Source organism: Rhizophagus irregularis, chromosome 31, assembly GCF_026210795.1.
Source record: "Rhizophagus irregularis chromosome 31, complete sequence".
Taxonomy (NCBI): Eukaryota; Fungi; Glomeromycota; class Glomeromycetes; order Glomerales; family Glomeraceae; genus Rhizophagus; species Rhizophagus irregularis.
Window position 1 is genome coordinate 1,087,386 of NC_089459.1, and position 21,856 is coordinate 1,109,241.

A 21,856-nucleotide genomic window follows, 5' to 3' on the forward strand; every position below is an offset into this window, starting at 1 on the left:
CTTCATCATCCGATCATTTAAAAATTCTATCGACTAACTGTTACGGGTTGAAATACTTATTTACGAGTGATTATTGCATTATATACTTCACGGTATAGTATCATTAAATATATGCTCAATTAAAAAGTTTTAAAATATAATAATATATACTTGTTTTATCCATCGGAAAAATATTGTTTATATAATTATTTGCCGCAGCGATTATTATAATTTGAACAAACGAATACTTTTTGCAATTTGTTCGCTCTGAATAAAAGTTAAGTCGTGTGTCGCAAAGTCTATTTACTGCGGTTAATGTAACAACGGATCATTTCCATTTTTTGATTGAATAAATATGGGTAATTTTATCTCCTAACAACTTTTTTACAAATTTTTCTCTCCGAAAAAATAACGATTCTGTTTTAAGTAATAATGGGAGGAGAACAAAATTTACCTTCTTATCTAAAAAATAGTCCTTTAACATTATGTAATAAACATGATACTTTACCTTTTATTTTGCCAAATAGAATGAACAAAAAGGATTGTTCTACTAATGTTACTGTTGTTGATGATGATGGATTAATTGTACATTATAATGGTAAATATATTTAATTTTCTATTTCTTAATTATTACAGCTTTTTTAAAAAAAACACATTATTCTGAGAAGGATTGGGGGCGAGAGATGCTGACTCAGGTATTGTAAGATCGAATTATCCTATTCCTGATAAAGTTGGAATATTTTATTTCGAAGTTGAAATTATTAGTAAAGGAAGAGATGGGTAAGATCTTTTTTTATTGTAATTTTGATTCTGATTTAATTTAATAAATCAATTTTGTTTTAATAAGATTGATCGGGGTCGGATTTTGCGAAAAAGAAGTTCCATTAGACCGATTACCAGGTTTATATTTTTTAGGGCTATTCTTTTGTGGTTAATTTTTTATTAAATCTCTTTTCTCCTTATATAGGATGGGAATCAAAATCTTTTGGATATCATGGAGATGATGGAAATAAATTTGAATCTACCGGTACAGGAGCTCCATATGGTCCTCTGTTTACTACTGGTGATACAATTGGTTGTGCGATTAATTTTTTTAGTAAAAAAGCTTTTTATACTAAAAATGGAAAAAATTTGGGTAGCCATTCTATTCATGAGATAAACATTTTTTTTTAAAAAAAATATTAAAATCTTTAAATTCTCATTTGAAATATCTTTTTTTGTTAGGTGTTGCTTTTCAAAATCTACCAGGTAATGATTATTATCCCACAGTCGGATTAAGAACTAGAGGTGAAAAAGTTAAATTTAATTTTGGACTAGAACCATTTAAATTTAATATTGAAGATTATGCTGAGGTACGTTATATTATGTTTTTAATGAAATTTTTTTAAATAATTTATATTGATTTTTTTTTTACAAAAAAAAACCAGACAATATTTGAAATTGAAAAAAATAATCATCAAAATGAGATTACCCAATGGTATGATAATTTAATTATAAATCAACAACAGCAGCCAGAGGTAGATAACATCGAATAGCTAATTAATGTATATCAGATATTTATTTACAATAATCATATGTAGTATAAAAACCAAGCATTAGTATTAAACCCTGCATGCAAAATATGTCTGGCATTAATACTCACATTGTAATATAAATAGCAGATTCCACATAAAATTAAAAAGATGATCTGCCTGTTTAAGTTGTACTGCTCGACTGCAAGTATTAGTGTGATGTAATTATCCTAAATAAATTTAACCAATTATTGAAATAGCAAATATTAATAAACATTTTTTTTTTCTCTCAATATAACTGCTTATTTACAATTCATAAATGAAAGTAGATTTTTTTCTTTTAATATTTATTACACATATTGATATTTTTTAAAATATTTACTTATAATAAATACATTTTGGTTTAATTATTGGTTGTACTATAGAGTAAATGTATATAATTTAACTCAAAAAAGCAGTTCTAGTTAATATTTTTAATATTAAATATATCAATAAAAAAACAAAACCATGAAAATAGTAGTTCTTACAAAATACAAAATATATATATTTTATTTTTCTAATTATGATAATTCATCTTACTATATATTTATACTATATTGCTCAATATATTACATCAAAAAATCTGAATACAATTATAGTTTAAAAATTTTAATTCTAGTAGAATTAGGCCAATTTTGACTATATATCTTATAAAATATCTATAAATATTATATAATTTTTAAATCAAGTATTTTTTATTGTACTTAAAATATCTTAAATAGTTTCTTTCTTCCATTTATTCCATGAAATGCTTAACCTATTTGATTTATATGTATTAATGTTAATAAAATTACTTTATAAATTAAAATTTTTTTTTTGCTAGTTGCAGTACATTTACAAATTTATTGGGATAATGCTAGTAATTATATAATAAGTAAAAAATTATGTAACTATTCTAATATTATTTACTATAAAATCTTATATGTATACTGTTAAGTAGTTATGTTAATTAATCAGGTAAGTAATGTTTGAAACATTTTAGCATGCTGCCCTATCATCATGATATTTATGCCTAATAGATCATAAGAAATCATAAGATTTACTAAAATTTTATTATAAATTATTAGATAACTCATGATCTATAAGATGATTTTAGCAACATTTGATTCGTCTTGATTAGACAATTCTAAAAAGTTATTAACTATCATTTTATAATTACTAAATATTGAATAGTTAAATAAAATATTTGGCAGTATAGTAAATATAAATCAAGAAATATTAAAATACCAATTTTTAATATTTATTAAATAGCTTATCAGCTTATAATTATAAAAAAATGAAACTACTACCATTTAATTTGTCTTAATGAGACAATTCTAATAAGCTGTGTTATATCCTTTTATGATTATTAAGCAATTATAAATTTTTAAAATAAGTATGATAGTAACTATAAATATATTGTGATTATATAAAATATATCTAATAATAAAATATTTTGAATATCTAATTGGTATAACAAATGTAACTATAATAAAAATAACTATAAAAGAAGTTAACTATATTGCTATAGCATAATATATTAATACTATAATAATTTTGAGTAGAAAAAATAGCATTTATGCTAAAATGGACTGTTACAAAAAATTCTATCTTCTAAACAAAACTTATTGTATATATAGAGTACAATTGAATATAACAAGTAATTTGGTAATTAATAATATTAGAATAGTATATATTGGTAGTTTTATTTATGTATTTTACTTTTTTTTTACTTTAATAAATTACCAAATATATTGTAAAATTAAAAAATAAAATAAAACTAATTTAATAGGATTTTAAATATAATTGACTTTTTTGCTAAATTAATTCAATTTGCTCTTTTTTTATTTTTCATTTTTTGCAATTATCTCAACATTTAATGATCTGATTTAGATAAACTTTTTTTATTTATAAAGTTTAATATTAATTACAAATTAAAAAAAAAAGTTTATTTAATCAAATTATTAAATACTAAAAAATTGCAAAAACTAATTTTTACATTTTTTAAAAAAAATTAATTTATTTTAAATTACTAGTAAAAAGTTAAACATTTTAATATAGTAATTAGATGTAATACTTTTTATATAATATGATTATGAGTTTAATTTTAATAGTTATAATTTTAATATAAATTTTATTGTATATACTATCACTTATAATATTGAATTAAAGATTTAATCTAGATTAGCATAATTTATTCAGATTGGTTAATTACTTTACTGAATGGTATAAGTGCTGTTAGTAGCTATATTTGAAGGAATCTGAAAGATATGTAAGTTTAAGCTATATAAAAACATATAAACCTGTAACTGTAATCACTCTTAGATCAATATATCTAATGAGATCTAATATATATTATAGTTGTAAAAAATCATTTAAGATAAAGTAGATATTCTCTTAAAAATTGCATTACATTAAAAAATTGTATTTATAAATAGTAGTTTTTAAGATTTTGATAGTTATTGTTTTTACAAAAATATAGTTAGATTATTATTAATAAATAATGACTAATAATATTTAGATTTAAAGTATTTAGATTTGATTTTTAACTTGCTTATAATATTAATTGATAATTTGCTAGAATATAAGTTAGACTTTAATTAATAATTCTATATATTTTTTAGATCAGAATTCTGTTTACTATTAGACTACTACTAATAAATGTCATTGTAGAAAATTTTAACTTTTATATAAAACTTTACCTTGGTGATAAATGATAAATTATATTTAATAAGTAAAATTTATTTAAAATGGTTTATCTTAATATATAATACCCTATTTATATATAAAGTTATTATAAAACTATTACATTATAATGTTTTTAAAATTTTATCTTGTAAATTAAAAAATATTAAATTATTAATATATTTTTTAATTGTTCACAATCTAATTTTATATTTCAATTTCTAGATTTGAAATTCATATTCAAATTATAAATCTATCTATATAATATATATAATAAAATACAAAAAAGTAAATTAATTAGTTCATGAATTTTATCTATTGTTTCTAAAGTTTAAATTGTTTAGTTAGATTTGATTCTATTATAATAAAATATAGGTGAATAAATCTTAAATAATATATTTTTTATTAGATATTTATTGTAATATAATAAATACAATTTATACTATTTAATATTATAAATACTAATGCTTTATTTTTAAAAATTTAATAATGAAAAATAAAATAATACAAAAAAATAAAATAAAGTAAAAAGAAATTTTATAATAAAAAAAAATTATAAATGTTAAAAAAAATCAATTTATATAATGTATTATTTGTTATAATTTTTCTTCTTTTTTAATGTATAGAAGGTGAAATCAAGTTGTTTAAAAATAAATTACTATTAATTAGTTTTACAATATTAAGTAAATATTTGATTATATATTATATTTAAAAAGCTATAAAAATTCTAAAATTAATTTACTATTTTATAGTTATACTTAAAATAAAAGATTTTTTAAATTTATTAGTTATTATTATATTGCCAAAAAGTTATGAAAAATATCTAGAAATATATTTAATAATAAAAAAATATATATTTGAATTTAAAAATGGTTTGTAAATTCTTTTTTAGTATAAAGTATATTCAGGATTTTACCGATTATTAAGATAAATCATCTTATAGTTTAAAGTAAAATTTATATATAAAACTCTTTAAAGATTCTACTATAAAAAAAATTACATTGTATAATTTTTTTTCTTTTTAGTTAATTAACCAATAGAATTTAAGAAAATTTTAAGGTAAAGTTTATATAAAATTAAAATTATTTCATTAGTAATTTATTTTAATAGTAAGTGGGGTTCTGTATACTCATATTTAAATCAGAAAAGTTGGCAAAAAAAAGTAAATACTTATAATAATAATCATTAAGAGTGAAAATGAGAAAAATTTGTAATCTAATAAGGGGAGTTACACATATCACGTAATATTCATTTTATTATAAACCTTACCCCCCCCCCTTGTTAGATTTCATAACCAATCAAATTATAATATTTATAAATCATATGATTTAAATAAGTGTAATGTAAAATTTTAACTACCCCTTCTCCTCTATAATAATTACGTAATATGTGTAAGTTTCCTAAGTTATTAAAGGTCTTTTTTTTTTTTTGTAAGGTAGTGCAATTCATGAGGTTTATTAGTTATATGAAAGTACAGAAGTGTCCGCTAAATATATAACTAATCCATTCGCTGAACCAGTTCCCCATCCTATAGATTGCTCCTGTGCCCTACCATCACCAATATAAAATTCACCTATATCCTCCCATAGTAGCTATCAGATTATATAGGATCATTATTATTATATGGCTTCAGTATGTGCTTTCACTACCCTCTAAACAAAAAGAAAAATTATATTTGTATTTGTACATCTTAGTATTATTATATACCTTTCAAATCACCCTATTTCCTTCTCTGATAAGTTGGTCTATATATTGTCTAGTTTTTCCAAGAGCAATTGACCATTGTTCACTATGTTTAAGAATTTTCCTTTCCTTTAAGTCATAAGTATCACCTTCTATTTGTTGAGTTAGAGTTCGTTCATATGTAATATGTTGATGTGCTGGTATTTTCTTCCTTAAGTCTTGCTTCTTGATTCCTTTTATTAAAGGTCATTTTTAAGTATTACTTATATAAATATTCATATAGTGAAACCTTTTTATATTTTTTAATTTTTTTTTTTTTTTAAATGTTGAATCATGTATCATTTTATTAGAATATATTTGGACTACATAATAATCACAACTATTCTGTAAATGATACTTCCAGCTCCTGGCCAGTCTGATCAAACATTAACTATTATATCACTAATAAATTAAGAACAAAATTAAATAGTAAATAAAAGTAAACCAAAATAATTAAACTAAAATACCATACTATAAACCAAAATTAAACTAAAAAGAGAAATAAAAGTAAAATAAAATAAAATTATAAATAAAAAGTAAAATTATTATCATTATTTTTTTTTTTTTTTAAAAAAAAGAATCTTACTCCAATAATTTTTTGCTTATGTATAATGTAACCTTATCAAACTTCTTCTTTATTGGGATCCAATCCTCACATATGTATTTCTTTATAAAGGTATCCATTGATTTCTTTACCAAAGGAATTGACTTTTGTACTCAATCTGCTTTTCTTGTTTTTATATCTTTTGCTTTATCTGAAGGTTGATTTAAGTTGTTCTTTATTTTATATTTCTTAATAATGTTATCTAATATCAAAAAAAGCATAGATTTATTGGAATATGTTATTATTGTATAAAAAATTAATGAACTGTTTATTGATAAAAAGTTTATTTGTTGCTTTTTTTATATTATATTGTTTTTAAATTACTTAAACTAGATTAATATATTTTTGTATATTATGTTATTATTTTGCTATTTTCATTATATTTTTCATTTAGTAATCAATATACTTTCAGTCAGCATTTTCACTAAACTGCTTATAAGTCCAGAATTTTATTTAAATATACAAAAATAAGGTTAAAATAAAAGAAAAAAAGTTGTATTATATAAAAGAATATTTTTCATTTATTAATAAATTGCTTAAATAAAATTAAAAAAATTATATTAAAAATGTTTTGTAAATAATTTCATTCATTATTTTTTTTATTTTATTATAAAATTAAAATATAAACTTTTATTTTGAAATTTAATAAATAAAAATATTTAATAATTTTAAAAGATTATAATTTTACTAATTTATATATTAAAAGATTTATTTTATTGATTTTAATATAAAATTATGAAAATTACTAAATATTATTTAGACAATTATTGCCTTTATTGTCATTAGAATGGAACTTAAATAAAATTAAGAATATAAATGTAAATCTACCTAAAATGCCATTTTAATACTGTTAAAGGTAATGATCATTCAGGTAATGTTTAGCAATACCTTAAAATTATAATTCTTATTTTGAAATAATTCAAATTAATATAGAATATTAGCTAATGTATTATATAAGAAATTTTATAAAATTTTTATATTTATATATAAAGTTTATAGTTAATTCCTTTTATAGTTATTCAGAAATAGCAGTTACATTTTTTATAAGTATATTTATATTAATTTAAATTAAAGTAATATTAAAATATTAATTAAAAAATATTATAAAATTATTAGGTACAGAGTATTCAATATAAAGATAAGTATTGAATAAGTACTTGTTATTCCATAGGTATCAATGAATAACTGAAATATTCACCAATGCCTTAGGGGTTCCCAAAGGGAGGGGAGTATCGGTGTATATGGAGTATTCATTAGTTGTCTCATTGTGTATGGCATATACACCGATGGATTTTATACTTTTTTATACTTTTTTTATACCAGTAGAATAATTTACAAAAAAATCCATCGGTGTATACATAATACCGATGGGATAATTGGCTGTTATTATGCTAAGTAGTGGTACATTATAACAATTATTCAATATACACCATAATATTAAATAACAAGTTTAATAATAGTTCTATTTCTGGTAATCTTATATAATTATGATAAAATAATCAAATTTGCTTACATGTTATATAATACATTTATTTTTTAAAATATTATACTATATAAAATAAATAATTAAATTTGTTTAGTCAAAAATTCATATTCTTTTTTTAAATCCTATTCAAACAATAGGTTTTTCTAATAACTAGCATCATAAGTACATTAATTTATAAAAAAAATGGGGTTTCATAATCTAAAAAAATTTCCTTTTATAAATTTATATGTAATGAACTATGATAATTTCCAGTGTAATATTTTAATATTAATTAAAAATTTTTGAAATGGAATTCTAAATATAATAAAAAAAATACAATTTGAAAATAGTTTATTCAACGTAAAATATTTAAATTTAAAATTAGTATTTTAAACTTAATGTTATCAAGAAACTGCTACTTTTAGGAAAGAAAAGAGAAAATACTACTTAGAAAAATAAATACAGTAACTAAAATTGTTATTCAATATTTAATATCGGAAAAAAGAAATAAAAATTATATGTTGAAATAAAGCAGATCCCGCCAACTTAGCTGCATTTTAGTACATAATCATCACATATCTAACCGAGAGTTTATTTATATATAAAACAGGTAGACAAGCTGAGAATCACTTTGAATTAGAGGCTGCAGAACATATAAAACTCAAGTCCGGGCTGAATCTCTTATCTCTTTGAATCATTTTAAGAAAAGAGCATGTTACATCCAATACTTATAGTTCTTTGAATGAGATTACCATAAAAATACTGTTATTTAAAAGATGAAAGTTTTAAAAAATGGATTATAATATTTTTTTTTTATTTTTTTTTCATAAAAGAATAATTGAAGGTATAAGAATAATCGGAGCCGTATACATGTGGCCGAAACTCCTGAGGACTACAATATCTAATGTAATAATATACTAAAATTTGGCCGAAATTCTGGAGAAACTATTTTATAGCTTTGGCAAATCCAGAGTTTGCTTAAATTAAATTTGAAAAATTGGCCGAAACTCACATGAAAAGGTTTCGGTCACAAGTATAATTGAAGGTGATTTACTGTATCTAACTGACCGGTTATTTTATTTAGTGCTCCTAGATTTTACACTTAGATTTTACACATAGAATGATTAATTTCAAGACATTTAATCTTCTGCCTTAACGTCAATTCATCATCAAGTACGAAACATATCATCTCAATTGGATAATCAACAAAATGCGAATAATTTTCAAACTTCAAATATATGAAAAAGAAATTCATAGAAACTTTTTAGAAAATTTCTTTAAATAATTTAAAATAATTTTAAATAATCAAATATCAAAAAAAATCAACCAATCAAATCATTTAAATCGGTTGTGTAGCAAGAAAAAAAAAATATTTATTATTTGTACGAAATCTTATCTTTTAACTTTAACCAAATTTGTTTATATTTCCCCTTAATTATTTTAATTAACTTTTTTTTTTTTAAAAGAAACTCGCGCGATAAAATTATTCACGCAGGGGATAAGTTTGTGAGACTGAAAGAAATTTAATTTACAAAACATTTAATAACCATGATCTCTTTTTAAAAAAAACATTGTCGGAGTAACTCCATAACTCCGCAATATCATATAGGTTAAATTCCCATTGGTTTAAAATATTGAATATTTGATATAAAAAGATATATTTAAAATTTTAAAATTCCATTTTTATGATTTCACACATGTATTTATTTGTGATGATACCTCAATGACGGCTTAATTAGTGAAGTCGGCATATTTCATTCTGGTTTTTTTTTTCTTTAACTATAGTTCAAACTTTTACCATTAATTGATTGTATTTTGTTTTTTTTTTTTTTAGTTAAAAAACTTAAGATCCGATATCGTGTATTTTTTTTTTCAAAAATCTAAGTTTTACAAACATACATAATGAAATTTTATCGAATTTTTTTTCATCTCGATAAAATAAATAAATAAACATAAGATGAAAAGGACCCTTAGGACCCTTGGTAACTGACAGGATGTACAGAAATTATTTAATTTAAATTACAAATAAATAAATATTAAATAAGCTGTGCACAAAATTTCCGGTTTTTTCCGAAAAAAAAATATATATATATGTACTTTATTTTTATAAGTATTTTTATTTATTATATATGTATATATATTATATATAAAATATGTATAATTATGTATGGTAAAAAAAAAAAAAGAAAAAAAAGTCAATACCTAAAAGGAGCATTTATTGATGAAATTCTTGATTTTAATTTCCTATATAGATCGGGAAATTTTTATCTACATGTGTATTAACACATGAAACATGAATAAGATGCGGTTCTAAAAACATTTTTTTGCGATCTAGAATTATTAAGTCTAGGATACAAATAATTAAATAATTTCATTTTTCGGGAGTTACACAGTGTTTTAGCCTCGCGTCTATAGTTAAGGCGTGTTACGTAATCAATTCGTGTAACAAACGTCTCCGTTATTTAGAACGCGCTAATTTGTCCAATTTCGCGTTTTGTGTATAATGGGTAGATTTCTTAGCTTATAAAGTTAATACGAAATTTATTTTTCTATGACATCCAATCAACGCATGAGAAATGAGGTTCAAAATTCCCACGCGATACGTCATAAATAAAAATTAAATATAGTTAAACTGAAAAAAAAAAATATGTACTTCATCATTTAAACAATAAACAAACCAGTCTAATACCTGAATTTGTAATACGATCTTTAAAAAGTTAAAGAAAAAATTGGTGTTCAATAAATTGCATGCATCAATTAAAAGGAAGAAGGAAGAAAGGATTTAAAGACATTACAGTTTAAACTTAAATCAATATCAATTGTTTTCATATGATAATATAAATAATTATAAAAAAAATCTATAAATTTAAGATGAATTCCTTTAAAAAAAAAAATAAAAAAAAAGATTTTTAAAAGATGTGATACAAACTTTAAAACGCGCTAATATTTCAATATTTCGCATAAATTCTAAAGATAATTTATTCTTATTAGGAAGTAAACATATAAACAATATGATATGTTTTTTAATAAACCTGATTTTTATTATATCACATTCATTGTTCTAACTTTAACTTTAAAAAAAAAATTTTTTTTATTTATGTTAATTCAAAATTAATTCATCAGTTTTAAATGAATGAGAAAAGTCAATCCTAAATAAGTAAATAAGTAAAAAATATCGGAACTTTATCTTTTTTCTTATTCATTGTCTGGTAAATAAATTATCGTATGATTTTTTACATTTCAAGTAGGACAAACAATTACTATATATGTTATATATAATTAATTACTAATTACTTTTACCGCCACAGAAATTCCTCTAGGTATGACAATGCCACCCGGTCACGATGGTATCAAGGGTCTCGACCGGTGAAAACAAAAGAAAATTTATTTTATCTTGTTAACATTCTTCCCCAATGAGAATTAAGGCTTACTTTTGAAAATCACACGATATTAAAAGATAATATTTATTGTTTATTTTTTTCGATACCTTTATTAAGAAAGAACGAAATAGATCTCATAAAAAATTTTAATATAAATGAGCTTAAGTTTTGTAAATTACATAATTTTTGTTAAAAAAAAAACCACTACTAAGAAACCTAAGATTAATAATTAAGCTTAAAAAAAAAAATATGTATAATGTACATAATGTACATATATATGTATAAAATAAAATTAAGTGAATTCAATTCACTTCAAATTATCGATCCCCTCTTATGTTTCAAACAATTATGTTTAACATAAATGTCACGAACTATGTGACATACTATCTTATAAGTCATATCATCATATTTCTAAAAAAAAAAAAAATAGTTCATAAATAATTATTCGTAACTCGTTTCCCTTTTTTCATAATTCCCTTTTATATTAATTTGTTCTATATGTATATAATAAATAAATAAATAAATAATTTATTCCTTTCACTTTTTTTTTAAAAAAAAACGAATCGAATTTAAAAAATATATGCGACTTGGTTGTGGTAATCTTCGATATATGGAGATTGATATGCACCATATAAATTGCAATTGTTAAAATTATAAGAATTCGTATCAACCAGGGGTATGGCGTAATTTGAATGGAATTCAGGACTTGAAATAGGAGTTTCAGAATCGGAAATTGTTGGACTTTTTCCACTATTCGATACCGGTGATGTTAATGTGGCAAAAGCAGAGTTATCGGTGTTAATCATTTGCTGTGAAGAACGTAGGATCACTCCTTGCATCCCTTGCATAACTTCTGGTGAGTTAGATGATACATTTTTAATTCTTTGTGAAGGAGTCGATGGAGTTGTATGAGGTGGTGTCAATATAAGCATTGTTCCATTATTATCATCATTTGAATTATTTACTGAGTTAATCGTAGTAATTCCTGACTCATCATTTTTAATTCTCGACTGTTTATTTTTTATTTGTAGCCAGCGAGTACGGCATTGTCTCTATAAAAATAGAAATATATATATATATATATTTTTTTTAAAAAAAAAAATCGATTTTATTTTTAAAATTAATTAATTAAAAAATAATTAATTACCTGAGTTCTTCCATCAATCATTTCTGCGATACGAATCCAACAACGTCCAAACATTCTAACACCTTCTTTCAAAATTTCATCTTCACTAGGTGACCATTTTCCTTTTCTTATACGAGGATCCAAAGCCTCAGTCCAACGGGCTTGACATTGAGCACCGGTTCTTTGAGGAATCCTTTTTGAAACTTTATTCCATGGAATCGGTTGTGGATTTCCTTGAGAATCAACTGAATTGATATAATGACTAACAGCTTCTTTAAGAGCGTTATCTTCCTGAGAAGTCCATCGACCTTTAAGAATAGAGGGATTTAATGCACCAACCCATCTAGCAGAACATTGCATAGGAGTTCTATTTGGTACATGAGTTGCGATCAAAGACCACTTATGAGGGCCATACATACGTACAGCAGACCGCAGCAACTCATCTTCTTGTTCTGTCCATTTGGTATAAACTGGTGGTTTTTGATTTACCAAATTGGAAACGGCTGATTGGGTTGATGAAGAGGAAATGTTTTGGGGTTGTTGATGTAAATCGGATGATGATACGAAATCCTAAATTAGGAAAAATATTATTTTTAGTGATTTATAATGGATATGCAAGATTACGTAGTTATATACACGTAATCAGTATATTAAGAAAAAAATAAAATAAAATAACTAAATAAATACATGTTCAATCGCGTAATTAATATTATTAGAAAGATCGTCATAAGGCATGTGTTGAATAGAATATTTTTGTTCCGGTTCCTTTGGAACAGATAACTGAGCGAGTGCCATAGCCTGGTTCTGAGCTAATTGACGATGATATGATGCATTTCTCTCATCGTTATGGGGCTGAAAAGTTGGCGTGAGAAAAAAAAAAAATGTTAGGACATATACATATAAATATTTATTTATTTTAAACTTGAATTAATACAGGTAAACATATAAAGCAAAAATGTAGCAAAAATGTAACAAAAATGAATGAAAAAGTAAAAAAAAAGGACCACCAAGAAGGAGGTATTTTATTTTTGTCATACATGAATGTAAGCAAAGTTTTGAAGTGTAAAACGTGGATACCTGCAAATTGTTTTGACTGACATCATGAGTAGTTGCTTGGTTAAGCTATTATAAGAAAAATTAGTTAAAAATATTATTTCTAAAAAAAAAAAATTATTTATTTTTTCTTAAAAAAATACCATAGTGTAAGTATTCGGTCCTACATTATTCTGCTGATTTTGTTGGTTCACTTGCATGTTATAATGAGAGCCAATTAAAGGACCAGAATTGGATTGATATAACTAATTGATAAGAATGATAAGATGATGTTATCATGCATTCTTATATAATAAAAATCCTTAAGAGGTTTAGATTAGGAATTACAAAGAAAAAAAAAAGTTTCTTACCATATCGTTCGAAAATGTTGTTGTCTTTTAATATATATAAAAAAATAAAAGGAAAAAATAAAAAGAAATAAGAAATAAGTTTATAATTAATTAATTAATTAATTAATAAATACTAATTAATAACTAATTGAATGATGTTTTTTAAATCAGAATATATCCTAATCAACTGATAGATAAAAAAGTTAAGTTCAAAATAATTCACCTGCATATTCGTATTGTGCTGTTATTTTTTTTTTTTAAAAAAAAGCAAAGAATTTTTAAAGAAAATAAAATTTTAATTAATAAATAAATAAATAAATAAATACAAAACTTTTTTTAAAAAAAATCACATACATTCATAGAACGATTTACAGCAGTAATATTATTATTACTATCAAAAAAGTAAGGAATATGGATCATGATAAGTTTACAACTCACAATCGTAGAGAGGGAAGGTTATTATAAGCTTAAAGTAAAATGATTGCAACCTCAAAAAAGTCTTGAAGTTAAAAATTTAAGGATATTTAAAAGTTTTTTTTTTGGATAACTCCAAATATATATATATATATATATACATAATATATATAACACAAGTCCTTAGTTCATTTTGTAATGTCACACTTATGTAGTAAATCAACATTACGTTATTGTTTCTATTATTAACTATGCACGTGGATCATTCTTCTAATTATCACATACACGTAACCCAAAAGCGAAAGATTAACTTTAAAAGATCAATAATTTCACAAATTATAAATGGTTAATGGAAAATTTACTTGTTTACCATAATTTGTGCATACCTGGAATACTGATAAATTCCTGAAACGGGGATTAAAATTTAAATTCACTAAATTTATATCAAATTTATACTGTTTTATGCTATTTTGTATTATTTTTGTACTATGTCATATTGACTTTTAACTTTATTTATCTCATAATTTAAAAAATTTGACCTTCCTTTTTAACAAATAAAAAATTTGATTTTTTATTGCGCACGGTTTTTTGAAAAATATTTACATTAATTAATTTTTTTTTTTTTTAATAGTCACAAGAGGCTTAAAATGGTTATTACATAATTCGATCCTAGAGGTCCTGTGTAAAGTGTGATGTCATTTAGAATAAAACCTTGCATGACTTCATCTTGCAGAAAAAAGATATTCTGATAAACAAAAATGTCCCTAAATTAAACTTTGAGATTTCAAATTATTGAAAATTTATGCAGATCGTGAATTAAATAACGTCAGACTGATATTTTTTTTTTTCTTTTTTCTGCATATTATAGTTGGATTTTCTGGTAGGCCAAAATTTATTTCTTTAATTTCTTTATCAAAACAGAAATCATTACGAATTTATATAAGTTACTATGGCTTTGAACAAACAAACTACTTAATATAAACAAAAAAAATTTTTGATGTTTGATCGACAAAACAATTATATCTGTTCCCGTTCCAGTTTGCGTCAAAATATTTATGATCAGATGACCTTCCTTAACCAATCATTTGTTCCTTTCCATTTAATGATTGGAAGGAATTACTTGCAGACTAATCTCAAAAAAAAATTAATCGGATGAAATGGAATAAAAGAAGTTTTTTTTTCAAAATGCCGATAAAATGACATCATGCACTGCGCCATTTCCTTTAAAAGAACCAATCTTAAACATAAATTTATATTAAATAATTTATATTCTTTTCTTTTTTGAACTCATTCATGTAAATTTAATTGTTTCAAGATTATCTGCTTTTTTGTTACGATTAAAAATTGGGCGATAAAAATTTAAATTTGGGTTGTTTTTTTTTTAAAAAAAAACAAATGTAAAAATATTTTTTTTTTAAAAAAAAAAAAATTAAAATTAATACCCATAAAAGTCTGGTACCTGTGATAATAAGGAAATTAGGCTGGGTTCTTCCTTTATATAGCTCATAAAAAAAATCCAGTCAAATTCAATACGTTTTTTTTTTTTTTTTATTTTGGTGAACAAAATAATAATAATAATAATAATAAAATTCAAATTAATAATAATAATAATAATAAAAAAAATAATATATTTATATAAATATATAATACATATATGTTTATCATATATATACATACTACATATAAATTTTTCATTTTCCTTGTATTCCAAGAATATATTTCGTCTCACCTCATTCACTGACCTTTCATTCATTTTATTTGTCTAATTTGAAATTTTTCATAATTTACAGTACATTTATTGATGTGCATTATTATTCAAAACAAAATTTAACTTCCATTTCATGCTCCAATGCAAGTTTTTTGTAATCCCTTCTCTCAATTATCACACAATAATATTTTTTTTATTTAAAAGCCTATTTGGGTTGATGTATGCATATTTAAAATATTTAAATGCATTTTTTTTTCCGATTTTTTCTGACTTGTTGACCAGCATTTACATCATATCTGATAATACTCGTGTAAACAAAAAAGATTATAACACTATCTTGCATAAATCATCTCTTTTTGTGATTTTTGTGATTTGTTTTTCCTATAAATATTTGCAATTTGACAAAATCCAAAAAAGAATTCACGTGACATTGAATTAAAAATTCAAAATATCAATAGATTTTTTTTTTAGCCTTTATTTCTTAATATAATACATACATACATACATATAAATATTTTGTAAATCAGAGATTTACATTTTACAATAGTGAAAGAAAATGAAAAAAAAAATCCTGGAATACGTATCACAATTAGGCAGATCTCTTTAACATTATTAAAAAAAAAAAAATAGACGGAGAATAAGAATTATATAATAATAATTTATAGTTATAGAAACATTTGAATAAAATAAAAAATGTTGTTACTATTTATAAATTATGATACAATTCTTTCTTTCTTAAGATTTATCTCGAGGTTTAGCAATAATTTCCTCTTCGGTTTTAATCTTAACTTCTTGTTTAATATGGTCAATAATTTCGATATCATCATAAGACATAGATAAAGTTTTAATTGATTCATTTTGAAGATCTTTTATAGATAATGGATCTGGCTCTCGTTCGGCTTTAACCTTTGAAAAGTAAGATATTGTGATCATTTTTTTTAATAAATTGAATATGGAAAATTTTTTAAAATATGGAAACTTTTTAAAAGTCAAGTTAAAATATTTACCACAGCTTCACTATCCGATGCCAACAATTCGCTCCAACCCGGTGCAGATTTTAGAAAATGTTTGACTTTTCCTAACATGGAAAAAAGAGGACAAAATCAGTGTTGATGTATAATACCATTATTCAAAATTTTGGGTTTCTTTCTTTATTTACCTTGGAGAAGTCTTTCCTTTTCACGGGCAATAACGAAAGGATCATTATCAGCAACATGACTGAAATAAAAAAAATAAATTTTTCAATGTTTAGTTATTAATTTTATTTACAGTCAGAAGTCAGAACTTGATATAACGATCAAAATTTATAAGTTTGATACATCAATTTTTATATGTTCATAAATATTAAAATTCGCTTTATCATGAAATTCGTCATTATATCGAGTTCTGACTGTAGAATTAATATTATTGAAAAGATAGTGTTTACCTTCCAAGTGGTGTATACCACCTTCTTTTAATGATAGGATTCGTTAATAAATGACGAGGCAAAATCATCTTTTATAAAAAAACTTGGGATAAATTTTTTTTTTTAAAAGAGAGAAAGAAGAGAGTTTATTAAATAACATGAGAAATTTTTAAATTGATTATATCTAACAATACGTAATAACTTGCTAAAACGCGCATAGCGCGACTTTAATTTCGAACTTTATAGTTAATCTAACTTGAAACTATTTCGCACGCCTATTAATATATGATTAATTATCACTAGATGTGTAATGGTTGTGATGAAAGTGATGTCAATGTCAAACATAGATGAAACTAAATGTAGCTAGTATTTTTTTTTTTCGACCATCTTCTTAATAAATAAAATTTATAGAAAAGAAATTTTATTATTTTCTTTTGAAATGTTTGGTTGTATCGTAGCCGGAAGACTGGTAAATTTAAAATTATTCTTCTTTAAACAGATAAAAAATTTCAACGAGGTTTTTTTTTTATAGATTCAAACTAATCTTCAACAAGTTGACGTAAATAAATATACTTTTGAACTTCCCGATGCAGCAACAATAAATCATATTGTGGTTTTTTTACTTGGAACTATTCCTTTTGATCCAGGTTATGCAGCAACTGTTCATTTTTTATGGCCAGGAAATGAAAATGGTTGGAAATTATTGGGCATGTAAGTTATTTTTCAATAATCAATGAAAAGATGTTGTTAGTTAAAAGAAAAAAATATATATATATTTTTTTTAGGGTTTCAAATGAAAAACCGAGCGCAATTTTTCGTCTTCGTGGATCAACTATTCCATCAATAAGTGGATCGAATGCATTTAGTACAAGATTATTAACAAGTAATTCCGTTCAATTTGGAGCAAATATTTCTACAATAACTGCCACGTTGGGAATTTCAATTGAACCAATTAATGTAGTTGAGCAACAAATTTCATCCTTACCACAACATACTAATGCGTCAATTCCAGATCAAACTGCTCAGATTTCTGCTAATATTCTTAAAAATCTTTATAATTATGTTACATCTTTTGCTACTTCAATAATCCCTTTTGATTCACAAAAGATTGGTATAGGAAATTCATATATATCAACGAAAATTTTTCAAGATTGGTACGACGGATTTATGAGAAAAGTTATGATGGACCCAAATATTGTATTAAAAAATGAACCCAACATTATTTAATAAAAATCCTTTTTTTTATTTTTTTATTGCTATAACATACCAATTATCCTTATTATAATCTGATCTAATTATTTTTGCTAAACCCGTATTTAAGACAAGTTCATCTAATTCACCTTTTTTAAATAAATGATAATATCTTTTATATACAATTTCTTCTCGTTTTTCATTTTTATCAGCAGGAATAACCCAAGGAACAAATACATCTTGATAATTTTCATCAAATTTTCTACGTGATTCAGTTTGTTCCATGGCCCAAACGTATATTAACACTTTTGATCCTGGTTTTGCAATTCGAAATAATTCCTATATTGAGAGTAAAATGTATAAACTACAAGAATTACAAAAAAGAATTACAAAAGAATTACACGAATTATAGGAATCAAACCTTTATTGCTGTAATTCTTCTTTCTGGAGTTGTAAAATGATGAATTACAGCTATTGAAGTAACGAAATCCTTAAAAAAAGATTTTATCAAGTTAATGAAATAAATGAGAATATAATATAGTCTTTCGGTTCGAACATTAGGACTAATGCAATTAAAAACGTTAAATATTAAAAAATATTTATTTATATAATAATAGCATTAGTCCTAATTCGATTATAACAATAACTTTTTTGTTTAAAGGATACAAAGCATTCATTCCGATAAGGTAATTTTAATGCGTCACATATTAGACTTTCAAATCCCCTTGAAGCACTTATCTCAATTAGATTTGAACTTCTATCAGCACCGATTATATAAATATTTCGATTAACATCTAAATATTTTCCATTACCACATCCAACATCAATTCCAATACTTCCAATTTCTAATTCTTTAAAAAATTCTTCAACAACAGGCCATGGTTTATATCTGGTACTACTAAAATGTTGAGCTATTTTTTCATATACGTCATGTACATATTGTTGTTCTTCTGTAATTGGATTTAAAGATTTTTTATTTTCGTACAAAAACGCTTGAGTTGGAGTTGATTTTTTACTTGACATTTTATTATTTTTTTTTTTAGAAATTTTTTTTTAGATTTTTATTAAATTTTTAGAAAATCGGATTTGATTGGATAATGAATAACAATCCTATGTTTCAAATATTACAAAATATTACGTAATTTATTACCAACACATTTTTTAAATTTTATTAATTTTTTTTACACAAATAAACGCCAATCGAGTTATTAGACTGGATTTTTTTTTTTAAGGAATAAAAGAATTTCGGAATCTTTTTTGTTTTTCTCTTTAGAATTTTACATTCAGAATAAAAGAATTCAATGATTGTTAATTTCGGATACTTGTTGAATGGCATCATTTCGTTTCACATCGTCCACAACAATTATCGATAAATCATTTTCTTCATTATTATTATTATTTATGGTAGATTGTTTTCTTGAATGATACCAATTTAAAAAGTAATACAAGAATACTATTAAACCATCTAATGTAAATACTGATATGTAAGTAAATGATGCTAATGTATCAAAAGGTGGTGGTCTGAAAACTAACGGAGATTTAATAGATTTAATGAGTTTACACTATTTACAGTAAAGTGAAAGATAATATAGAGTTTTTATAGAAGAATAAAACTTACCCAAACTTAGAACAGAAAAAAAGGCTCCTAACATATCAAATGCCATAAATATCATTGAAATACCAATTACACGTTTTAACTCTATATATTTATTATTATGATTAATAAAAGTAAATTAATAAAAAAAGTAATATTAAAAAAAAAGAATATTCTTACGATATATTTTTATAAACTGCGGTACGAGACCAATAACTAATAAGACTGCTGGTATAATCCCGCTGACCATTTCAGGCCAATTAACGTTTCTCATATTCGCGTACTATACGTAATAATAAAATATTAGATAAATTAGATTTAAAAAATTAAAGGATATTATAATGATTTTTTTACTTACTCTAATTCCATAAACACTTCCAACCTCAATTCCAGTAAGTAATATAGTCAATATTACGAATAAAACACCACTTTTTATTTTACTACCTTCGAACATAGACGGACAATAATAAAAACATTGTACATAAATGAATAAAGCAATTATACCAAAGATTTGTGGTTGAATCAATAAAGGAATTGATAAATCCAGAACTATTGCGTAAATTCCAAAAAAAATACTAGAAGTCGTCTAAATTAGGAGATATTTAATAATTACCGTGAGAATTCAAATGTATGCACAATTTTTTGTATAAATAAAATAATTACCCATAAGAGGAACATTGCTTGAGAAAGGCCTATAAAATTTTGGTAAGTATGATTTATGACTTAATTTTTGGTGATAATTATTATTAAACTTACCCTTGGTGGATTTTCCCCGCCAATTTTTATATGCTGAATCACATGATTAAATGAATCCAAAAAGAAGGTTTAAAATTTGAACCAAAGTATCGATAAGAAGAAATTGATTATTATTCATTTTACCTTGTGGAACCAATTGAAATGACCAAAAAGCCGTTCCTATGAGACCAAATACATTTTCTAAAACAACATAATGACTTGGAATTGTGCTTTCACCTTTCATTTTATTTTTTTTTAAAAAAAAAAATTCGAAAGAAAATTATTTTTTTCTAAAAGTTTTTCATAGAATCGATCATTCATTTTTATAAGCCTTTTTGGTTTATTTTAAAATTAATCTGTTTAAACTTTTTTTCTTATTTGATCTTTGGATCTGAATTATTAGGGGTGTAATACAACTTGTACTAATCTTATAAATGATCTATGCCCAATGGCTTGATTAACGCACCATTAGTTTGCAATTTTTTTATTTGTTTATTCAAAAATTTTTCCACTAAAAAAATAAATAAATAAAATAATACGTAGTTTTTTTTTCAAAATCATGAATTTGTAACAAAAAAATAATAAACAAACCTTAACAACAAAATGATAAGAGATTAAATATTGTTCAATAATAAAGTGATCAACGCCTTCATGGTGACTCAAACCGGGCGTTCGGAGATTTTACGCGTTCAAATCATCTATCATTTTATTCCAGAAATGTGGTTTTATTCGTATATTAAAAAACTGGTTTCTGCCACATATATTATTAATTACTAATTTTTTTTTTTAAAAAAAAAAAAATCTTTTTTCACTTAACCCATTTCAGATTTCTTTTATCACTCACAATTTTCTTTTTTTTTTCAATTGTTTGACAATTTTTTTTTATATAAATGTTAAAGATACGCATAATTTACTAAAGATTATTAACGATATACAC

General features: G+C 23.2%; 7 protein-coding genes across 8 annotated transcripts; 2 read left to right on the top strand and 5 right to left on the bottom strand.

The window, feature by feature from the left end:
• Positions 1–46: 46 nt before the first annotated feature.
• Positions 47–1,750, top strand: OCT59_022336. 2 transcript variants are annotated; one of them, XM_066144745.1, is made up of 8 exons: positions 47–92; positions 199–338; positions 507–577; positions 648–759; positions 827–879; positions 947–1,114; positions 1,204–1,331; positions 1,407–1,750. In XM_066144745.1, exons 3-8 carry the CDS (start codon positions 508–510, stop codon positions 1,512–1,514), a joined length of 639 nt encoding a protein of 212 aa, XP_066006177.1. In that variant the 5' UTR covers positions 47–92; positions 199–338; position 507; the 3' UTR covers positions 1,515–1,750. The 2 variants fall into 2 exon arrangements, with proteins under 2 accessions (XP_066006177.1, XP_025169138.1); XM_025321348.2 differs by lacking the exons at positions 47–92; positions 199–338 and having other exon boundaries at positions 366–577; positions 1,407–1,749.
• A 3,900-nt stretch (positions 1,751–5,650) lies between these two features.
• Positions 5,651–6,599, bottom strand: OCT59_022337 (uncharacterized protein; the record flags this gene model as incomplete). The annotated part of the gene is made up of 4 exons (XM_066144746.1): positions 5,651–5,785; positions 5,913–6,109; positions 6,388–6,404; positions 6,502–6,599. 4 exons carry the CDS (start codon positions 6,597–6,599, stop codon positions 5,651–5,653), a joined length of 447 nt encoding a protein of 148 aa, XP_066006178.1.
• Positions 6,600–11,442: 4,843 nt separating this feature from the next.
• OCT59_022338 (uncharacterized protein) lies at positions 11,443–14,101 on the bottom strand (the record flags this gene model as incomplete). The annotated part of the gene is made up of 7 exons (XM_066144747.1): positions 11,443–12,416; positions 12,512–13,060; positions 13,178–13,342; positions 13,568–13,612; positions 13,687–13,788; positions 13,894–13,917; positions 14,096–14,101. The coding sequence occupies 7 exons, from the start codon at positions 14,099–14,101 to the stop codon at positions 11,934–11,936; spliced, it is 1,374 nt and encodes a 457-aa protein (XP_066006179.1). The 3' UTR covers positions 11,443–11,933.
• A 2,628-nt stretch (positions 14,102–16,729) lies between these two features.
• On the bottom strand, positions 16,730–17,488 carry OCT59_022339 (uncharacterized protein; the record flags this gene model as incomplete). The annotated part of the gene is made up of 4 exons (XM_025321350.2): positions 16,730–16,900; positions 17,002–17,072; positions 17,154–17,212; positions 17,421–17,488. 4 exons carry the CDS (start codon positions 17,486–17,488, stop codon positions 16,730–16,732), a joined length of 369 nt encoding a protein of 122 aa, XP_025169140.1.
• Positions 17,489–17,780: 292 nt separating this feature from the next.
• OCT59_022340 (uncharacterized protein) lies at positions 17,781–18,661 on the top strand. The gene is made up of 3 exons (XM_025321351.2): positions 17,781–17,868; positions 17,932–18,110; positions 18,185–18,661. Exons 1-3 carry the CDS (start codon positions 17,839–17,841, stop codon positions 18,624–18,626), a joined length of 651 nt encoding a protein of 216 aa, XP_025169141.1. The 5' UTR covers positions 17,781–17,838; the 3' UTR covers positions 18,627–18,661.
• OCT59_022341 (uncharacterized protein) lies at positions 18,642–19,624 on the bottom strand (the record flags this gene model as incomplete). The annotated part of the gene is made up of 3 exons (XM_025321352.2): positions 19,257–19,624; positions 19,012–19,080; positions 18,642–18,929 (listed from the first exon to the last, which is right to left on the bottom strand). Exons 1-3 carry the CDS (start codon positions 19,611–19,613, stop codon positions 18,642–18,644), a joined length of 714 nt encoding a protein of 237 aa, XP_025169142.1. The 5' UTR covers positions 19,614–19,624.
• A 264-nt stretch (positions 19,625–19,888) lies between these two features.
• OCT59_022342 (uncharacterized protein) lies at positions 19,889–21,163 on the bottom strand (the record flags this gene model as incomplete). Its single annotated transcript, XM_025321353.2, has 7 exons — positions 19,889–20,118; positions 20,209–20,289; positions 20,365–20,467; positions 20,543–20,770; positions 20,848–20,876; positions 20,941–20,973; positions 21,064–21,163. The coding sequence occupies 7 exons, from the start codon at positions 21,161–21,163 to the stop codon at positions 19,889–19,891; spliced, it is 804 nt and encodes a 267-aa protein (XP_025169143.1).
• Between the last annotated feature and the right edge of the window lie 693 nt (positions 21,164–21,856).

Excerpts from the sequence above, each read along its gene's own strand:
- OCT59_022336 (XM_025321348.2), top strand. The coding sequence starts at position 412 with ATGGGAGGAGAACAAAATTTACCTTCTTATCTAAAAAATAGTCCTTTA. Across the intron at positions 578-647 it reads ATTAATTGTACATTATAATG|GATTGGGGGCGAGAGATGCT; the intron begins GTAAATATATTT and ends TATTCTGAGAAG. Across the intron at positions 1,115-1,203 it reads TAAAAATGGAAAAAATTTGG|GTGTTGCTTTTCAAAATCTA; the intron begins GTAGCCATTCTA and ends TTTTTTTGTTAG.
- OCT59_022340 (XM_025321351.2), top strand. The coding sequence starts at position 17,839 with ATGTTTGGTTGTATCGTAGCCGGAAGACTG. Across the intron at positions 17,869-17,931 it reads GTATCGTAGCCGGAAGACTG|ATTCAAACTAATCTTCAACA; the intron begins GTAAATTTAAAA and ends TTTTTTTTATAG. Across the intron at positions 18,111-18,184 it reads GGTTGGAAATTATTGGGCAT|GGTTTCAAATGAAAAACCGA; the intron begins GTAAGTTATTTT and ends TATTTTTTTTAG.